The sequence below is a fragment of the Lepisma saccharinum genome, chromosome 2 (genome assembly GCF_977018435.1).
Source record: "Lepisma saccharinum chromosome 2, izLepSacc3.1, whole genome shotgun sequence".
NCBI lineage: Eukaryota > Metazoa > Arthropoda > Insecta > Zygentoma > Lepismatidae > Lepisma > Lepisma saccharinum.
The window spans coordinates 40133264-40156251 of NC_139230.1; the positions used below are offsets into that span (position 1 = coordinate 40133264).

Here is a 22988-nt window from a genome sequence, read left to right on the forward strand (position 1 = left end):
GCCTCTAGTTATTGGTTACTTTGAACCCACTATAAAGTCAGTGAACCTAAGAATAAATAGCATTTGAGATATGTTTCTTTGTGTGTGTGTTCTTTCATATAATTTGAAGAGACAAAAAATCCATATTAAATAACTAAATAGTCATAGTGAAATAGAATGATCTGCCTTTCACCACCAAAGATAGCCTTCATCAAGAGCTATTCACAAGTAGATACAAATACTTGCCCCTTTGTTTTATAAATGTGTGTGTCATTACTTATGCTATGACATTGTGAAAAAGTTACAATAACTAATAAAGGTACAAATGTATTCCCTCCCTCTTGTTTTCTCTCAAGGTTCACAATTTAAAACAAAGATATTACCAACACTTGTTTTAAGTCCACATTACGCTCAAGGATGCTAATTGGGACTGGACATACAGTTTAAAGATAGATTCAAAGCACTGCATATGGTGCCCGCTAAAAATCTACCTAGTGTCCCTTGATTACAGGGCTAATGCAATCAAAAACATATATATTTAACTTTGGAACAATACATACTACAAGAAATAACAGACACTGAACCAATTTGAAATATGCTGCTGTGGTAAATGATGAATACAAATTTAAATGTACTATCCTCTTAAAAACATGCAATGAATAATCCCATACTTCCTGTTAGAGACAATACAAGGAAATGGCTACCAACAAATAATTGTTATTGGAAGAAAAGTCAACTACCACCAAGACTACAACCATCAACAATTAATATTAACCAATTCAAGTCTCTTATTTACATTTATTCAGTCTTTCTACCTTTCTCAGATATATTTCATGATTTAATGTGTTGGAGTTTACAATTAATCTGAGGACTAAATGCTCTGAAATGTATAAGATTTGACACCTATAGAGAATATTCAGTACTCTAACACAAATACCTTTTTTTGAACTATAATGTTATATAGGTTTCGTACTTTACCTACATATTTACCAGTCTTTACATATATGTATGTGTATAGTATGTGTTGTGTGTACCAAAACTTTCAATCAGCTCTACGCTGGAAAAAACATTGCAGCTGTGAATACCACTAAGAATTAAAAGAATTAAAAAATTTATTAATTAATAAAAAGAATTAACAGAGTCCTTTGCATATGATTGGTTAAGACAATCCCATACAGATAGAAGAGCAGAAATAAAGCAATGGTACATTAGATCTTGGTTTGATTCTGAATCAAGCTCTAGGTTTCTTAATAGAACACCTCTGGTGTGTACCAAAACTTAATACAGTGGACTATACGTTTTTTCAGGGGACCAATATGAAAAAACTTAAAAAGTGTGAAAATTTTATAACATTTTGTTCTCTTGGAACCATGAGAGTGAATGTATAAGGAGGAAAATATAAGATCAAGGAACATAAAACTGAATAAGAAATATAATCTGTTAAATGAATCTATAAAAGAGGTAAAGTTTCCTATGCATACAACACTGTGCCATGAAGGCACATTTAGGGGATGCTGGGGTAGGGCCCTACACAATCTCAATCTCTGCCATTTTGGAGGTGATGTGATCAGCACCATGCTTTGGCTGCCTTTACCCCCCTGGTACCTATTGATTTGAGAGCCCCAGTCTCTCTTTGCATGGGGACAAGGCTGAACAAATTCCGACCTTACATCACCTACCCTGGGAATCAAACCTGGGTCTCCCACACTGCAGTCAGACACCCTACTGACTAGATCACCGTGGCTCTCAATCTATGTAACATTATCCACAAACTTATTGGCCAACCAAGCATTTTCCATTTTCATTTTCATTTTCAGAAAATATTAGTTTTAAAGTATTGCCGAGCCGATACCACTTTGAACCGACACAGATACAATACTCCCTCCGATACTGGTAAAAACACTTGAAAATTGTAACAGGTGAAGCAGTTCAGAGTATTTATAAATTTTAATATACAAATTTTTAATTGGCATTATTCCATATCAATCTACAAGAATTTTGCTTTAAAATAATAATATTTCACATGAGATAATCTTTTAATCACACAATCTATTCCTTCCCACAGTGTTGTTGCATAAATAATTAAATTATGTATTTTGCATAATTTTCAGGATATTTAGATTCTACAAAAGTGACATTCTTGGGTTTTGGTGATTAAATTCCAACCAATAGTTTTAGATGTCGATACCACTGGTATCGACTCAGCCTAATTTATAGTCTATACAGTGGAACCCCGATTTAACGTTCCTCAATCTTACATTTTCCTGCATTATATATTCAATCTTGATGGCCTGAACATAGCAAAATGTTATAAAATTTTCCTCGATTTTACATTTTCCCTGCATTTTAAGTTTTTTCAGCTTGGTCCCCTGAAAAACGTAAAATCGAGGTTCCACTGTATTCAAAATCAGTCCCAGCAAAATATGCAATACTGTCACCAATTATAATATGAATGCTCAATGTACCTTCTACTGTTTGGATAAGCAGCTCCAGCAATCTTTTCATAAGTCAGCGTGTATCTGCAAGGGTAAGGGTTTAAGTCTGTTGCATCAGGATAAGGTTGAACTCCAGAATCTGTAGGATACGGTGGGTATGCAGGTCCTGGTGGAAAAGGTCCTGGTCCAGGACTTTGCCCTCCAGGATACAGGGGATTGTAAGGATCGGTTGGGGGTTGATGTGGCCCTGGTCCAGGTAATCCACTGCACTCCTTCTCAGCATATAAGGCTCCACTAAGAACTAGAAATCCTGTAGTACCAGCTGTGGCCCCAGTGTCGCCACTTAACAAACACTGATTGGTATTTATTCCAGTCTAAAATAGAGGAGTAAAATTTATATTTTTTTTTCATAAAGTTTACACTTTGGATAGACTTTAACATGCAACATCTATTTTCAATTACTTTGATATTTATGTAGAAATTTCAACGAAAAATGCAGAACTCAGGTCTCTGCCATTGCTCCATTACCTGAGCCAGCCAGGAGGCAGACATTTTTCACATGTCTACATAGTAGCCCTGTGCATGCCAAATAGTAAGGGAGTTTTAACATTTATTATGATTTTCTTATTCAAGGCATCTATATTGTTCTTCGATATTCAAGATATTTCAAGGTGAAATTGAAAGCTTGGTGAAGTTTCAATTTGTTCATGATATTTTAGTGTTGAATTTAAAAAGTAAGTCCAACATGACTGTTTGACCATGTTTACATACATGTTTAACTATTGAAAAAGAAAAATGTTTATTTCTCTCGCTCTGCAGTTAACTTTTAAGTTTACATCTGATTCTAAAATTCCACACTGTTTGAGTATTAATTACAAACATATTTATGTAATTAAATAAAATAGTAAATAAAACAAATTAAAATTGTAATGGTTATATTACATATTTGTGTCTAGGTATGTTTGACACAGTTCAGGGAAATTGTATAATAGGTTTCCCAAGAGCAATGTCTTGAATGATTTTTAAAGTTAATGTGAGCTTGTAAACAGAAAGCAGAATACATTCGTGTTAAGTTATTAAAAATTAAAACTTGTATAAAAATCTAGCACAGGAATGTTCTCTGCTTTTAAATGCTGAGTGGCACCGACTAGAATCTAGATAGATTACTTACCTGGCTAAGAAATGTGTATGATCTACACACAAAGCCTCTCTCTACATCACATGCATGTTGACAACTTGAATCGCTGAAAGCTGATATTGATTTATCTGTATACAACAACTGTCGGTCTCTTTGCTGGTTTCTATACACGCATCTTCCAAGAGCTGAAAAGAAAGCAGAAATAATAAATAAATATGAATATTTTGTGCTTCTTTCTGTTTTTAGAAAATGTCATGACTGAGAATAAGCTCCAACATATCACATTCGAAAACTCACATGCTGCTTTGCAAAATTAAATGGCATACCAAGGAGTTCGAATAATGTCCACATTTTAAAGAATTGTAAAGAGAAAAGTTGAATATACATGTATTTTCTCTTCCTCTTTTTCTAAAATATAAGGTCATTTTAAAGAACTGTAAAGAGAAAAGTTGTTTGTACATGAATATTACTTTTTTGGTGTGTTCTATTAGACAGAAATCTCATTCTGCAAGATAATTTCAGAGTAAAGTTGAGTTTTGTTTTTAAGTTTAGTTTATGCACTGGGCATATAGTTTCAAGTGGGATTCCAATCACCTCCACCAGGTATCAAACCTGGTAAAAAAAGGTAAAGTTCTCCCCTGTGCTTAGCACCACGCCATGAAGGCGTATAGGGGGTGTGGGGGTAACGCCCCACACTTTCTTGATCCGGTCATGAGTGGGGGTGATGTGATCAGCATCACGCCCCTGACTGCCTTTATCCCCAGGGTTTCCCCCAGGTACCCATGTCATTCGACGCTGGGTGGGCGCCGGGGCCGCTTCCATCGTTAGAAAAGTTCCCGGATTTGAACCGGCCGGGGATCGAACCCGGGACCTTGAGCATGGTAGTCAGACGCGTTACCGACTGAGCCACCGCGGCCACCCTAGGTATCAAACCTGGGACCCCTTGAATATTTCAGAGTAAAAAAAGAAGTAATATGTTCTGTAACTGAAATGAGTTTTTATTATAGATATACTTAGTTCTTTTCTACTTATCATTTACAAATTTTCTACAAAGAGATTCTCTACATTTGGTGACAATGGATATGCAAAACTGCAATGTGACTTGTAGACACAGTAATAATACCAGGTGTTTCATAAATAATTGAGGGATTACAAAAATTTATTGCAAGTAAACTATTGAACTTTTGTTAATGAAACCAGTCCAGAATGAACGAGGAACTCAAAACAGTTTTTTTAACACCTACAAATGCACCACAGGTGACACAGCATGCATCCATGCGATAGGAACACAAACAGTTTGTGCATGCATGTTTCATTAAGCTGAGAGTTCATATCCCTGCCGCTAGGCGACACTCAAATCACCCACATAACTCAGTGTTTTGTGCAATGTTTTGGTCCTCAAGATCACGGGACCTTACACCGTGTGACTTCTTTTTGTGGGGTTTCATCGAAGATAGAGTATTCGTCTCACTGATGCTGCGTGATATCACACCTAAGGAAGCATATTATCGCAGGGATAGACACAATCAACAGGACCATGTTGATGCAAGTGTTACAAGAAGTAGACTATCATGTTGATGCATGCTGAGTCACCCATGGTGCAAACATTGAACAATTATAGGTGTTAAAAAAAAAACTGATTGAGTTCCTCGTTCATTCTGGACTGGTTTCATTAATGTAAGGTCAATACTTTACTTGCAATGAATATTTGTAACCCCTCAAGAATTTATGAAACACCCAGTAATTTAACTTATTGCAGAAGCATTTTTCAGTTGTCAACCATGTGATATGTGGAAACAACTTTAAATTTCATAAAGCTAACATCAGGCTCTACTTTATTACCTTGTTACCATAGAGTTCCAAGTTCGATTCTTGGTAGAGCACATTCTGTTGAATCTCATTTAAATCTGTATGTTCAGTCACAACTAGTCTCTGAAGGTCACCTTGTAATCAAGGGGTTCCAGTGAGGATCATTGCACAGTGGTTCCCTTCACACTTAAAACTGTAGGTCCAGTCCCAATTAGCCAATCTAACCATAAATTGGACTTAAACAAACTTGTACTTCAAGAACTAAACTTTGAACACAAAGCTGTTTCCATTTATTCTAACATGTCACCAAAAAAAGTTCTGAATCTCACAGTGTTATCCACATTATCTGACATTTTATTTTACCCAAAGTATAGTACCTAAGAAAAAGTGTTATGCAATAATTACACTAAGTATAAATACTATAATATGATAAATAAGGAGGTAATATCACAATTGCAATTATGCATTACTGTGCTGCTTGTAGCTTTGAATAATTGCTCTTATACCTAAAGCATATAACACATTTGAAATATCAGCATAATGTACACAGACATTTACTTACGGACAGAACATTGGTTCTCCAAATAATCAGAGTCAAGAGCAGCTACAAAGGCTTGTGGTTGTGTGAATCTGTCCTCTGTACTAAGACGACACTCTCTTCGCCTGTGATTATACGTGGCTGATCTGATAAAAAAGAAAAATATTTTTGAAGTATTTCTTTGTGTAACATGTACACTGGTTTATTCATTTGGAAAACTGCTATTTTATAATGAATCATCTCAATACAAAAATCCAACATCTGAATAAATTTGATCTACCTCATAACGTCATAAAAGAACAAAAATAAAATAAGTTATAAACCCATTATGTACATCAATTAACTGCAAGGTGATTTCAAAGCATGGGATGCTGTGCTTAGCACAAAAGAAAATAACATGACATGACATGACATACCTGCAACTGAACTGCCTCTCTTCTAAGCATCTGTCTTCACATTCAGTTTTGCTAATTCCAGGGTATCTCATCTTTTCAAATCCTCTTAGTTCAAAATTCATATGCCTTTCAAAAGTCCATGCAAGACCACAGCCTCCACCTAGAGATGAATGAGAGTGAATTATGTTGACTTGGTCAGGTCTTCTGGTTAGTTTGCTAACATTTAGAATTTATGTACTGCAACACTCTTTTCTCATACAACCAATGCATTTTATTGTTCACTCTACCCTTCAAAAAACAGATGATGTACTGAACCTTTACAGTCCTGTGGCGCTTATGCACTTTTTACCTCTGTCCCAGGCCATTTAAACAAGTTTTGTAAGGTTTAGCAAAAATCGTTATAGCTTCCCTATGGCAGATAATTTAGTGAAACTAGAAACATTTTACTAAGAATAAAATGTACTTTGACATAGAAAAGATAAAGTGTTGTTATCTGTATGTATTTGTTATTATTCGTGGCTTCAAATGTCAAAATTGAAAAACAAAAGAAAACAAAAGACAAAATTTTGCCCCCTTCCCTCCCTGTTGAGACATGGGACAGGAACAAATTCTATGTCCTATTTGCAACAACATGTCTACATTATAATTCAATATTTATTTTGTTTCTAATGCCTTTTGCCATCCGAAGAATAAATTAAAGAAAACTAAGTGCATGAGTTATTTTCGACACGGGTTGGCAACATGCACAAATTTTTTTTAAATTTATTTTTTATTATAAAGACAGGAATTTCAAATATACATACACGAAATTGGGTACCAATCATTTCTGTGGATGTCGTTCTGCTCCCAGTAATTTCTTAGTTTGTCTTTTTTGTTGTGCCCCATTGACAAACAAATCACAAGGAAAACAAGCATATCTCCATGGAAATTTCCTGCTGACGGGTAATACATGGGTTTGTTGATAAATATTGTTCATAATATCTGTTACTTTCAGATGTCAAAAGTTCCATAATTTGTTCATCAAAATACAGTCTAAAAACATCCAGCAGAGTGGAGTTGGCTGAGATGTTACGTACTTTCAGTCCCTGATTGCCTTGAAACTGTGGGACTGTAGGCCCCACAGTGATCACCCCTGGCTGCTGCCATGTCTCTGGAAGAAATTCTTCATCCTCTGAATCACTTGATTCATTTCCACTCGAGTCACTAACATGTTCACCCCTATCACGTACACCGCCGGCCCCTGTGGCCGAGTGGTTAGCACATCGCGCTTCGATGCCAATGGACCCGGGTTCGAATCCCGCTCGGGCTTGGTTGTTTGTGAATGTCCATTCATCAATTTCATCACTCATCCCCATCTTCACAAATTAGCCAAGAGGCACAAAACGCGAAGTGAAATAAATTAAATCAATCAATCAACCAACCTATCACGTACAATTTCCCGCAACTCCTAGTTGCTTTCCAATTCCCCATCTGTGTCAAAACCGTCTAGTATATTGTTTACCTCCCACTCCAAATCCTCTAGCCATATAGTCGAACTCATGTTCACACAACACACACACACGCAAAAAAAAAAAAAAGAGTAAAAAATACCTCTCACTACACTCCCACGATGATCAAAACATGAAAAAATATCTCACTCCACTTGCAAACATGCAATAACTATGCACACGACGTTACTGCAACACCTCTGTGAACTGAAATGAAGCGTCCTTTTAAAAATAAAAGGGACAGTCAGCTGGAAAAATTACACGATTTATTTTTAGCCCTGATCCTATCTCTTACTTCTCCCCCCCTTTCATTTTCCTTCTGAAAGAGGAGTGGTTGTCTTCTGAAGCAAGCATTGTGCAAAGTCCATATTCGCGCAACACACACATTAAGTAAAAAATACCTCTCACTACACTCCCATGATGATCAAAACATGAAAAAATATCTCACTCCACTCACAAACACGCGAAAATTATGCACATGACATTACTGCAATGCCTCTGTGAACTCCTTTTCAAAATAAAAGGGATAGTCAGCTGGAAGAATTGCACGAGTTACTTTTAGCCCCGATCCTACCTCATACTCCTTCCCCCTTTCATTTTCCTTCCGAAGAAGAAGTGATTGTCTTCTGAAGCAAGCATTGTGCAAAGTCCATTTCACCCGCTGAAACGTTATTGCTGCAAACACTTTTGACAACAACGCCCCCTCCCTCTCCGACCATGACCTGCTTCGGCATGTTGAGAAGGAAAACATTAGACAAACGATTTCCTCATACGTCGCTTTCCTGCAAGGCATGAGATTGTAAACAACCATTGTAAACAAGCATTTACAACGGTGCCAACTCACTTCTGTGAGCTTTGTCATTCGATGTATCTTTTACTGTACCAACAAAGAGGAGGTGTAAATTTAGCAGCTGCTGCTGATGTCATTAGGGAGCTGAAGAGCACCAGCGTTACTGTCAATGCATATTGAATTTCAAGTTCCAGCCACTTGGAGGCATGAGCATCGAAAGTAAACAGGGTTGCAAGGCGACGAAAAAATGTTCAGTTCCATTGGTCAGCATATGACTGATCAGGACTGTGGCCAAAAATGCCATCAGTCAGCATATAACCAATCGGGACTGTAAAGGTTAAAGGTGTATATCAATATACTGATGTTCTAGTACTGCACATTAAATGCCTTATTCAAAGCTTATATTAAAATTGATTAAGAAGTCAGTATACCAAGATAAAATGCACCAGATCATAAATTCTGGCCATAGTAATTTCAGTCAGATCATAACTTTTGTCAAGAAGTCAAAAATCATTAACATTATGAAATATAATGAAACAAATATATATCAAAACAACTTTGAAAGTGAACTACAATTCTCTATAATGAAAATGAAATTTGAAGGTTTTTAAAATATGACCAACCTCTCAAACAGATGGATTCAAAGTATGCCATTCCCACAGTGGGACGTAAATCAATTCTAGCAAGTTCACTGTCTACTCCCAATCCCACACAATCATTTCTAGTGTAATCAAGATTGAAACTTCTGCAGCGTGGATCACTTTGGCATCGTCTTGCACACTGTTCTGTGATTCCCGGAACAGTTTCTCTCAGCAATGGATATCCTTGTTGTCCTTGAAGCTCATGACCAGTTATTTTTTCAAATGTTAGGCGACCAGCAGGACATCTCTCAACTGCACAGTGCAAGAGAATGAAGATATATTAATGAATGTGTCCACATAAATATAGAATTTAAAACTGAGAAAACAAATGTATTCCTATTTCTACATACAAAATTATTAATTACAGTGTCAGGTTCTCATTTAACTTAAATGTTAAATTTCTGTGACTTAAACATGATGTTTATATTTAAAAATGCAATCCTATGTACAAAAAAGGAAATTAATCCTATCACCATTTCCATTTCAATTTACATTACTTCAATAAAATAACTTCCACCAGGATTGATATAATTTTAACAGAACAAAAGCTCATCAAAGATGTAATTTTTGTACAGTGCACATGTTTATAATTCAAATAAATGATTTGTTGCTCTTGCTGTCTGTAGTTTAACACTGTTAAGGAGAATTAATGGTTCCCTGACAATTTGTCTATAAAGGTTGGGTACTGTATATTACATATTGTAGACCTCATCGTGCTTGGATATTTTGCAATGGGTGATAAAGGACAAAATTTCCCATGGTCTAAAACATAATAAGAGGGATATTGTGAGTAAATCTTACTTGGATAATTTTTGTGGAGGGTTATGAACCACGTGTGTTAACTCTTCCTCTAAACAAACATACTACTCAACATGGTTTCCATCACAAACAATGCATTGAACCAAACTCTCGAATCCTCTTTGAAAAGATTCAAGTGTGCACTGTTGTACCCACTTCTTCAAATCTACTTTCACCTCATCTGTGTCATTGTCCCTGAAGACTGTTCTTCACTGGACTGAACAGGCGTAAGTCGTAGGATGCCAAGTCCAGGCTGTATTGTGGATGGGAAACCAGTACCAGCTTAATTTGCAGATCTCTTAATTTGTTGCCAAAGTTGCAGATAGTTTCAGATTCTTGTTTGGTCTCTTCCTCCTAATGGTTTCTCTAAGCTTTTTGAGTGTCTCAATGAACCCGCTCACTGGTCACGGTATGGCCAGGTTCCAGAAAATCAATGAGAATGATGTCCTTTTCACCCCCCCCCCCAATAAAAAAAACAGCTTGACATTCTGTATGGATCGCTGGCTCTTGAACTTCTCAGCTCTTGGAGAAAAGGTGTGATGCCATTCCATGGAATAATTCTTCATTTCTGGATCATATATGTCCACATTTCATCTCGTCAATAGACTGAAAAAAATGTCTGCATTTGCTTCAAACACTTCCAGCAGATCAAAGCAAACTTCCACCATTCTCTCTCTCTCAAATCGGGTGTCAACTGCTGAGATAGTATAGAGGAACTTTAACAACGTGTGCCAAGTTAATAAAAAACTGTGCCCACTACTTTCAGTAAAGCTCTTGCATTTTACCTGAATGGCAGTTATGCTTAAATTAATTAATTTTCCTTGACTAGCAACTGTACAAAACCTATTTTTGGTTATCTTTCTTTCTGTACGTAATATTTCAAGCCTGCTTGTTAACTAGTACTGTTCTGAAAGAGCATAAACCAGATTCTTAATGTATACATTCAAGGCTACATTTTGCCCTTTATTCATTTTTTTAAACATATTACAGCTTTCATCTTATGGATATCAAAATTGTAATTTTTTTTTTATCTGTAATCATTGCCCTACAGACATGGTGGAAATTGACAGGTGAGGGGATGCCTGTTTGAACTTTGGGACTAACTGCTCCTATGGTTTAACATTGTGGTAATGATACAGCCGGGGGCCTACAGATAAACATAGGAGAATCATACTGCAATCAGGAACATGGCCAATGCGACATTTTTATTTTTATTAATCAAAAACAGCTGATGAGGCCTTTTTGTTTGGTTTAATGAATGTGAATGTTTAATCAATCACTAATTCCATTACTACCTCCTTAACAGATCTGAACCATTATTTCTACACTCTGATGACTACAATGTGAACACTATAGATAAGACAAAACTGCTAACTTACTTTTCAGCATCATGTGCAAAAGATAAATCTACGGAATTACATAACTATATCTTGCAGCATCTAAACATGAATGTGGCAGTTTCAAATTTAAAAAAAATGTTCAAGATTTTAACATAATTTAGTCTGTCTCCATTAATATGGTTTGGCTTAAATAAGTTATCTGCAACATTCACATTCTGCTGCAATAATACTGGATCAATTCATGGGTTCGGTATAAGAAAACTACTTTTAGAAAACCAAATGTAATAGCATTCCATTATGGCCTGTTCAACTACACCTCCACCTGCAAAATAAGATTCTTGCAGTATTATATGTTCTTATTCAGAATAGAACAACACTGCATCATTAAAGCTACACTAAGCAACTAAGGAACAATGAATGGAAAAGAACTTGTTCGTGGTTGCATGCTGTGCCCAGATCTACTCTATCTACAAGCAATTGCTGCAGCTGTGCAGCATGAGACATAATAGAGCCTCCATGCGGACAACTGTTGAGAGAGCTTACTGGCCACGGCTGCACCTGAATTTGTGGCGGGTCGCCGCTCTGGTTCTGTGCGGCTGAAGAGAGTACCTTGAGGATCTGTGATGGGGTTTCCAGGATGAGGGTGATGGTTATTCCCTGGTGAGCTTAGGTCTCGACAGTTTCTTTCAAAGTAGTTTGTCCCTGGTCGACTCATAAGTGCATCACTCCCTGCAGATGCTGGAAAATAAATATGCAAATATGTGAGAATTTGTTGCTTCTAACTATTATTATGGCAAGTGTTTACTTAATTAGGTTTCAAATCTTAATTGTAATTTAATGAATTATGACATCCTCCATGCAATTTCATTTTCTATATGCTTTTATATAATACAACAGATAATAGAAAATAAACTAGAGAAATTCTTGAAATTTTTAACATCTTATTTGTGTTAAATTTGAATATGTTGTGTGTTATTGTTGACTATTTTTAGTAAGTGGAGCAATATAGTTAAAACTGCAACATCCTTTTTACAAGGAATGTGGATCATTTACTTTTTCAGCTCTTCATAGATCAAATATCAGATCTGCATTCAAAATATTAACTTCTTTGTTCCATTCTTTCATCACTTTTATTTTCTATATGCTTTTAAAATTTAATATACACAAGTACAAAGTATGGTACAATTGATACAACTGGACCATAAATTAGCTTCGCATAATCAAAAGTTTAACCTAAAATTCTTCACAATTGTCCATATTAGCACTCTGAAATTTTCAATATCTTTAACTTCTTCCCTTCACATAACATCTTATTGTATCTAAAGATATCTGTTTGGCAGTTACGTGGAGATAGGTAATTTACTCTGATAAGTTTACTTTTAATTTTTCAGTGCAAATTTTCCATCACCCGTCTGATGACAAAATCGATTGCAAAGGAAAATTTGAGTGGAAAAATGAAAAGTAAACTTAGAGTAAATAACATCTTATGAATGCATTTGTTTGGAAAATGATAATTTTTCACACTCTAAAATCAGGTACTCCCATAGATCAAGTCTGGACTAATCATGGATTGACATTACACACACATTAAAATATATAAAATGAATAAAGAAAACTGTATCTCTGGCAATAATTTTCTTTGTGCAAATTTCTCAGTTTGTTTATGTTATGCATCTTACTAGTTAGAAGGAAAGAAAAATCAAAGATAATTTACCTCTGTCATCACCACTCATAAAGCACTGGCTTCCACTGGGGTAATATGAGTAAGAACGACATGTGAATTCAGAGTAGGTGTGACAACGCCTTTCACATTCACTTTCATCACTCACAATAGGCATAACAACATCCAAATATCGAGGATAAGAGTTAGGCATTGCTTCAAAATTGCAATATGTCTCAGCTGAAAGGAAAAATTATGCTGTATATAAATCAACTACTGTACTGGATACTATTTCGATTTGTTGACACACATATATTTCATGGTACACAGGGATAGAAATGAACATGGTAACACTCATTAAAAGTCTTATTTTATGATTATTTAGATCAACATTATGTAGAATTTGAATCATGAAAAGATTAATATTAAAAGGATTATATGGCTAGAAAACAGAACATTATTGTTAGGCTATGTGTCAATGTCAGAAATATGTTGTCCAGTATACATCTCAGAATATTCTATGCTGACCTCCAAGGCAGAGTGGTCTACAAAGCCAAAGATATATTATTGAGTTTGTCCCATTCATCAGTACATCATTCACTCTCATCATCATGATTAACCCAAGTAATGTAAAATAACTGAAATAGAAAAAGTGTTCTGTTGCTACTTCTCAGTGAATTTCTGCATGTTATCTAAATATTTTTACAGATCATTATTACAAGAGTGGTTGAAATATATACAAGAATATGTTTAATACAGCTTACAGCTTGCTGGCAATAAATGATACCATTGTTGATCTGGTAAGTTCTGAGCTCTTATAGAATCTATTAACCAAGAATTTCTTTCTATAAGTTTGAACAGAAACACCTGATGGCTTTCAAAATAAAATAAAATAAATAGGCACCATAGAATATAAATGGATGTTTAAAGCTTTACAAATGATCTACATTTTCTTTACTCCTGAAATGTCTTCAGTGGTCCAAACAAATCATAATCAGATGAAGACAGGTCAGGAATGTATAGTGGATGAAAATTTCTAGAATTTACTGAGAGTTGCCAACGTCTTGCCAGGCATCTTTTCTGATGGGTTGACATTGTCAGCATGTTGGCACTGTTTTTTTTTTCCAGCATTCCAAGTGGAATTTGCTACTTCATATTCAGATTGTCTAGTTTTTGGAATGTTACAAGAACACTGAAAATCTGTTTTTTGTCTGGAAATGAACGAAACTGCAAAAGCTACTGACAATAGTAACCAAGAAGTTTATTTTTTCTTGATGAATTAAAATTCCCTAGTTTGAAAAAATACATATACTTACGTGGAAGACATTGATTTTCTAGGTATTCCACAGAAGGGGGTGCATCAATGTATTCATTGGGCTGAGATCTTCTATCTTCTCTGCTAAGTCTACACTCTGCTGTTTGAACATCATATTCTGCTGAACGGCATTCAAACCTTCTCTCATTGAGGCATAGCTCTGCACAATCTCTTCTACTTTGCACCAATGGCACCTTCTTATCATCAAACCCTCGGATCTCTTTAGCTGGGCGGCGTTCAAATGCCCATGCTTTTCCAGAACATGCACGTATATTGCCTGAAATTGAATACATTTTCCTAGTGTGTAAGTTTTCTAGATACACGCCCCTGAAAATTGTATGGTGAATGCTTCACTGCAAAAACAACCAAATAGAATGGCTTTTGTACAGCAATTTCCATGTAAAATGCCCATATAACCATACAAAATTTACAATAAGATTATTATGGTCATTATCTTTGAATATTTTAATGTGTTGTAAAAGTAATAAATTTTATTTATATATATTTATAATTTATTAACATTACATTTCAGTGATGGTGTAACACAGAAGGATGTTGGACTAACAGAATTAAATATTATCCAAATTTGAAGATATTAATGCGTTAATAACTAAATTTTTAATTTAATAAAACATGATTACCAAAAGAGAAAATTGGAATGATATTTTCACAGATTCTGGAAAATAAATGAAACAATAGAAAGAATGATATTCAATAATTTGTCAGCTCGGTGACCAAGTGGTTGACTTTCAATCTCACCACCAAAGTTCCCAGGTTCAAGTTCCAACCTCGGCATGGATGTTCTTTATGTTCTGATCATTGCAATTGGACAAAAGTGGCAGAAAAATCAACATTAAAATAATAGAAGTATGAAATACGAAGAAAATACATTCTGTAGTTTAATTCTTTACTAACATTTTGAATTCAATCTCAAGGGATTCTATTCAGTGTTGGTGTCTGACTTTATCTATTGTAAATATAGGGATGATGGACAATTTCATATTCACTAACATATTTAGCTTCATGAAAGAAAATGGACTCCAGTCTTTGATTGATTGATCACATAAAAATAATGTAGAAAACAATGTAAAATAACTGACATAGGAAGACATAAAAGAACAGTGTGCATCCTGAATTCAACAATTTATGTATTTACAGAATAAGACAAAACACCGTGTTACATAAAGTTTTCCAACCACCAAGCAATCAAATCATGAGTTATGTCTCTTTTGTAAAACTGCATGTCTTATCATCCCTAATATTTTAAACAACTTCACAGTTGATCTTAAATATTAATACCTTACTGAAGATGTATATCTTATACAATAACAGCAGCAAAGCACGAATGTGATAAACAATCCATTAAAAATATTATATACTTTGGAAATAACTCTAAAAATCTAATTCATGAAATATCAAATATCACTTACAATTAAGGCAATATTTACTCACCATGCAAGCAGATCTTTTCAAAATAGCTTTGGCCTTCTCTTGGTGACAATTCAGTACTTCTTCCTTGAGTATTTCTATCCAGTTTGAAACACTTCATTCCATTGTAATCCAAACTAAAAGCTGGACAATCAGACCCAGCATCTAAGCATCTCTTTGAACATTCAAGTGTCACCCCAGGGGATGTAGCCATTGCAAGGCCCACTGGTTGGGCTGATCTCAAAAAGTGACCTGTTACTTTCTCAAAGGTGAATATTCCATCCTCACATTGACCTATAATAATAAATAATGCATTGGAGCTTACACGGTTCACATATAGTATGTAATTAACTTGACACACTCACTCATAAAGACTTCAATGCATTTGTTTATGTGCATGTGCACAAACACACAACAATTCTTTCAAATGCGATCATGAGCCAAACTCTACACGCACTCAGATACCACAGCTGGCATATGAAAATTAGATCAAGTCATGTTGCAACATGTTACTTTAGGGAGAGGTTTAAGTTCACTTTATGCACAGAGCAAGATTGGACCTACAATTTAAAGTTAGATCCGAACCACTCTGTGCCTCCTCCAGGTATCGAACTGGGACCCCTTCATTACAAGGTGATGCCATTACCACTACACCATTGGGGAGGCCGTTACTTTAGGGAGATTTCACATTGAACAGAAAAGCGATCATGTTGCTTGAAGACAAACCAATCAAATGCAGGCTTATGCAGCATGTCACATTGCTACAGTGAAAATAGCTGCAATAATGCTGCATAAGTCTACTTTAATTGGTTCACCTCAAAGCTACACAAAATACATCTCATCACTTGTCACTTTGGAGTGAAAGCTTTCTTACTGTAAAAAATACCCAAGTCTGCCACAGATGGAAAAATTGCTCTACGGTTCTACAAAGCTAATTTATTGAGCATGTACAGCCACCAGCAATAAAAATGGGACACCCAGATCCTTAAATACTGGCTTCCCTGCAATGCATTGTGTGTGTTGCCTAATTCTGTGGCAATAGCAACACCTCCTATTGAAAAGTTGCTACTGAAGTTGCCCCATTGAGGTAGTGGTATGCAACACACATAATGCATTTCAGGGAAGACAGTATTTCAGGATCTGGGTATCCCATTTTTAATGCCGGTGGCTGTACATATATGTAGAGTCAGGTGCATAAGTATTACCAAGCAAGCTGTCCATCACCATGTTTATTCTCTTTGTTTTATACAATAAGACCTTCAAGAATGAAAACAAAATGCCAAACAAGCTGCTGACAGCTTCTGCACCAACATACGTAACAATACATTCTGTAAAAACATGTAGCATGAAAGAGAAAAATTAGTGATTCTTGTGCATCCCACTGCATCATATACACACTCATTCTCCTCCCCCTCTATCTATGTTTTTTCTTTCTTTCTCACGGTCCTTTTATGGGGTTCTAGGTTCCTGGGTAAGGCATGGATTCATGTATGTCCCACAATTTATTTCATTAGTTCATCATTCAATCTCATCATCAGAGAGGTAGGAAAGTAACATCAAACAAGGTAGAAACAGAACACTTTTTTTTGGCTTGTTAGGTCAACCATGGCAATGGCACAGGATAAACAACTGACAGATGAAAGACTACATAATGGCACATCCAAGCTGACCAGGATTCTAACCCAGAACCTCTGGCCAAGATCTTGAGTCAATTACTCAATGCACTTAGCCATTGGTGAAATATAAATCTTTGTATGGCTTAGTGTAAAAAAAGTTAAGTATTAAGTTGAAATATGTGAAGGTGGCTACTCACTGACACTACATTGTTTCTCAGCATAAACAGCTCCTCTCTTGATGACCAAAGGAGCATTGCTCAATGAAACAGAATCATCTCCGCTGAGGTAACAGCGCTTTTCATCTGCGGCATAAGTAAAAGCTCGGCATGTAAAGGCACGGGTCTGCAAAAAACAATCAAGCTGTTAATTAAGGGCTCAAAAAATATATATTAATTAGCATTCTATTGGTATCAGCTTATGTAGACAGTAAAATTTACCGATCTTTTTACCCATCCAATATTTAAGTAAATAGCCTGTAATTTAGAGTAAAATTCTATGTCTTTTTGTTACTTTTTCGGAATATAAAGGTATCAATTATACACAACAGTTTCATAGTATAAATATATAAATATGCGGTTTCTTTTTCCAGGGCAAAAACCACTGGTTACATGCATTAATTAAGAAGCATTCAGGTTCTTCATGGAACATTTGTAATTTTCTTGAATTGGTAGAATATTTATAATTTTCACATCAGTACTTTATTGGTGTCAGCAAACATTTTAAATCAGTCCATACATAACAAAAAACAAAAGAGGGGCTTTAGGTTATAATGTAAAGATGATTATTAATGTTCTGCTCTTACATTTCCAACACAAGCAAACAAATAAAACTGATAATGAAAACTACTTTATAATAATTTGTATGCATGTAATTTCATAATTTCCAAATGAATATGAAATGCTGAAGCCTATGATATGTTAAATGTTTATAGTTAAAGAAATCCATTCTATGTTTCATAAAAGAGAAACATTCTATATTAAGAGCAAATTTTACACTTTGCATTCTTGTTGTGTATAATAAATTCTAACAAAAGTTACATAAATATATTTCAAGTGATTTATACAAGTTCTGGATCTTCAAAGCAACACCTTCTTACCTGTTTACACAATGCTTCACATTCTGCATACGTAGCTGCAAACTGCAATTCATCCATTGAGATCACTGCACTGTCATGTTTTATTGTATATCGGCAATCAGGCAATGCTGCAGGGTAAAAAAAAGTATTTTTCTTAACAACTAATATAAGCATGTACAATGAATTACAATAAAACTATTTGTTATGAAAGATACCAAAGAATATATCAAAACTAGAATTCATTCCAAAGAAAAATTGTTATGTTGTCACCATGTGATGCATTGGAGAAGCAAATGAAATACAGTGGAACCCCGATTTTACGTTTCCAGATTTTACATTTTCCCGCATTATACATTCAATCTTGATTATCCCAACAAAGCAAAATGTTATAAAATTTTAATCAAATTTTAAGTTTTTCAGCCTAGTCCCCTGAAAAACATAAAATCGAGGTCCCCAATTTTACATTCCCTGGTTTTACATTTTTGCACATTATACAATCTTGATGCTTCCAACATAGCAAAATATTATGAAATTTTCCTCGATTTTACATTTTCCCGCATTTTAAGTTTTTTTGAGCTTGGTCACCTGAAAAAAAAAAAAACATAAAATTGAGGTTCCACTGTATACATTTTCCTTATTTACAAATTTACTTTTCTGGCCCCACTGAAGCAAAATCTTTTAAAATTTTCCAAGATTATACATTTTTCTACATTATAAGTTATTTAGCCATAGTCCCTTGAAAAGCATACAACTGAGGTTCCACTACTGTACTTGGAAAGTAAGTCAGAATTTACCATCTGGAACACACAACTTGTAAAAAAAATTACAAAAACATCAGAAATAGGCAAACTGAAGCATGTGTCAATTAATATTGTCCAATTCTTCCTCCATAATAGACAAAGAATATTTTTTTTAAAACAGTGCCTAGAAAATGTATTCACATTAGATATGTTTACTGACATGTCTCAAAGACAACTGTGAGTAATTCAGGCATTGGCAACTTCATCCAGAAGCATACAAATAAAGTAATAGACAGTAAGAGGTTCTCACGATACTTACATCGCACACACTGGTTTTCTAGGTAATCAATTGGACTTCCTAGTTGCCTCCTAAATGAATTTGGCTGACTGCGTCTATCTTCTCTACTCAAACGGCATATGTGTTGTGTCTCATCAAATTCAGCAGATCTGAAAGCAAATAATTGTAATGTTAAGTATGGAAACTATGAAACACTAATAAAGATTTACATTCATTGATGATGTCTCCAGTTTACAGTTAAGAGAAAATGAAGAGGTCCGATTAAAATGAACTCACCTGCAAGTAAAGGTGGTTTCGAAAAGACAAAGTTTTTCACATTCTGCTTTTGTCTGCACATTTCTTTCTTCCCTGTCATCAAAACCTTCCAAGTAAGCACCAACCACACGCTCAAATGCCCACATTCGATCATCACACACCTTACTTAGATTTGACACTAGAAAAAAATTAGAAATTATTAGGTTAGCAAAAGGTACATTTATGCACACATATGTATAATAATAAAAATATGATAAAACATTGATTACTTGTTCACAACCAGATAGAATTTTGTTATTTCCTGTTGCACATAGCAATATAAAAGTTATAAGGCTAAGTCATAAAAAAGAAATTAAAATACAGAATTCACAATGAAGAGCAGGAAACACACAAAGTTTTCCTCTGATCCTTCTTCCATAACTTCGCCACCTATACAAATCTGAATAAATGGGATAAAACATCCACATGTGGAAAAAAAGTAAATGAGCTTCAAGTTTTCTTATCCAACATTTCGGAACTGTTTCCAGTTCTTTCATTAGGGTATACCAGGAATTAAGACAGTCTTTTTACATTTTGTGAATAGGTTTTATTCCATTTGCCCCTATCATCAGCAGTGGTTATGCAAACCTACAAGGAAGTGCCACTTCAAAGTTGACTCTTTCAATTCCTTCCTTCTTTTGTACACGAGCAACACATTTATGTTGAATTACATTAATTCATTTATTTGCAAGCTTCGTAAACATGATAAGAATATTTCTCACTTACAGACAGAATAATGAAATATTTGGTCTAGGAATTAATTTGTGCGGTTGTTATGCACACATTGAAGCTGTAGTTCAAACACAAAATACATAAATACCTTAAGAAAAATATTGTCCATCGCGAGCCACCACTTTCTCTCATCTGTCAGGCAAGTTACGGATTCCGTGGCGAAAGAAGTCCTCATCCTTTGAAGCGATCCAGTCAGAGACCCATTTTTCGATATCTTCTGAAGAAGTGAACCGCTGTCCAATCAAATCATTATTCATGCAATCGAGCAAGTAGTAGTCCGAAGGAGCAATGTCTGGTGAATACGGCGGGTGGGGTAAAACTTCCCATCCGACATTTTCTAAATAGGTTTTAACCGGTTTGGCGACATGTGGGCGAGCGTTATCATGTTGAAAAATAAGTTTATCATGTCTGTTCTCCCATTCTGGTCGTTTCCTGGCCAGAGCTTGCTTTAAATGCATTAATTGTCGTCGATAACGTTCTCCATTAATAGTTTCACCTGGTTGCAGCAGCTCATAGTACACCATACCTTTCATATCCCACCATATGCACAGCATAACCTTTGCACAGTGAATACCTCATTTCGGTTGTGATGGACCTGGTTCACCTGGCTTCACCCAGGCCTTTTTTCATTTCGGGTTCTCGTAATGGATCCACTTCTCATCGCCAGTAACAATGCGATGCAAAAACCCCTTTCTTTTCTGTCTTTGAAGCAGCAATTCGCAAATGGTTTTTCGTCTTTCAACATCTCTGTCTTTCAATTCATGTGGAACCCAATGTGACATCTTTTGAATCATTCCCATGGCTTTGAGGCGTTTGGAAACTGTTGTTTGATCAACACCTAATGCTTCTGCAAGTTCTTCCTGCATTTGACACGAATCCAGATCGAGCAATGCTCTCAATTTTTCGTCTTCAATTTTTTTTTGGCTGTCCAGCTTGCTCTTGGTCTTCCAGGCCGAAATCACCACTTCTAAACCGTGCAAACCACTTCTGACATGTTCGCTCAGCTAGCGCATGGTCACCATACACTTCCACCAAAATACGATGACTTTCGGTAGCACTTTTCTGCATGTTAAAGTAATGAAGCAGAACACCCCGCAAAAACACTTTATCTGGCACAAACTGCACCATGTTCAGTTGACTACAAAATGCTGTTGTTGACGCGTCAATCAACTGCCCTATACTACGAACGATGCGCGCTGACAGGAGTTTTCAACACATGTGTGGCTACACGGAACTGTGGGACAATACGCTCGTTACGCCATCTCTTGTCCAGGCGCACGAATTAATTCCTAGACCAAATACCAATTACATAAAATAAATATAGAATGCATACTTAATCACAATCTGCAAAGATGTTCCAATAAGAAATTAACTACTGCTTTTAGTGAGGCAAGTGTACATACAAATAACTACATGTATTTATTTGTATATTGTAATAAACTACCAAAAAATGACCTTTGTAAATTTTGGAAAAATCTTACTCAAATGCTAGTGCTATATTCACATCTTGTTACACTCAAAGTATGCAATATTTGTCACCAGTTTTGAAGACTAAATCTTATGAGAGTCTTTAAATCACACACACACAGCTCATACATGGAAAATACTGGTAATGCATAAAACTTACCTCCAAGCAGACAAATTTTTTCAAAGAAATTGCTTCCAACTTTGTCTTGAATATTGTTCCTCTGCCCTGCAGAATCCATTGTGTAAGACTGGCACCGAGAGTTTTCGTAATCTGCAATAGAAGGTCAAAAAATGTGTTCTGGATTTTTACGGAGCTATAAATTACTTAAAAGTACTAGTCACAAAGGTAACTAGAGATGTTTACATATTGATTAAAAACTACAGATGTTATTAATGGCATTCATGTAGTTTCCGAATACTTTGAAACTATGTCAGTTTACTTTAGGACACAACACAATTTTAAATATTTGATTTGCAATCTAGAGATGTTTAAATAATGATTAAAAACTACAGATGTTATTAATGGCATTCATGTAGGTTCTGAATACTTTAAAACTATGCCAGTTTACAAAATTTTAAATATTTAATTTGCAATCCTGTAAAACTTAATTTTATACTGTAATATCAAAATTTCCTGAAATCACTGACCCACTGTAAAAGCACGGCATGTTTGCGTTTGTCGACAAATGGCAGTGCAGTCTCTTGTGATACCAGTTCCTGGTTGAGTCAAAATGCCTTGAGAAGTTCCAAATAAAAATTTCACTCCTGTCGTCTTTTCGTATGTTTCCGTTCCACCGAAACATTGAGCTGTAGAGAGAAAGTAGCAGAGCACATTACAATCTCCAAGAAAATTTTCCACATAAAAGACATATTACCTGCATCTCCTACACTTCATATTTCACACAATAAACATAATATAATATAAGAGTGACTGTTTTTAAAAGTGATGTTATAAGTAGGGTTCAGATTTTTATGTAATTCCATATTTTTTTTCCTTTGTATGTAACCAAGCA

General features: G+C 35.3%; 1 protein-coding gene across 3 annotated transcripts in view; it reads right to left on the bottom strand.

Moving 5' to 3' along the window:
• Positions 1-22988, bottom strand: part of LOC145984009 (uncharacterized) — a 134126-nt gene that overhangs the window by 35469 nt on the left and 75669 nt on the right. For 2 of the 3 annotated variants that reach the window (XM_083117311.1, XM_083117312.1), the window contains exons 3-17: positions 22624-22782; positions 22136-22246; positions 19759-19915; positions 19504-19631; positions 18466-18572; positions 17567-17711; positions 15778-16047; positions 14327-14602; positions 13065-13250; positions 11894-12088; positions 9195-9464; positions 6316-6454; positions 5924-6045; positions 3586-3737; positions 2445-2788 (exon numbers count right to left, since the gene is read on the bottom strand). In XM_083117311.1, the coding sequence (XP_082973437.1) occupies positions 2445-2788; positions 3586-3737; positions 5924-6045; positions 6316-6454; positions 9195-9464; positions 11894-12088; positions 13065-13250; positions 14327-14602; positions 15778-16047; positions 17567-17711; positions 18466-18572; positions 19504-19631; positions 19759-19915; positions 22136-22246; positions 22624-22782 (2761 nt within the window). The remainder of the gene's footprint in view (positions 1-2444; positions 2789-3585; positions 3738-5923; positions 6046-6315; positions 6455-9194; positions 9465-11893; positions 12089-13064; positions 13251-14326; positions 14603-15777; positions 16048-17566; positions 17712-18465; positions 18573-19503; positions 19632-19758; positions 19916-22135; positions 22247-22623; positions 22783-22988) is intronic. The other variant, XM_083117313.1, reaches the window with a different exon arrangement.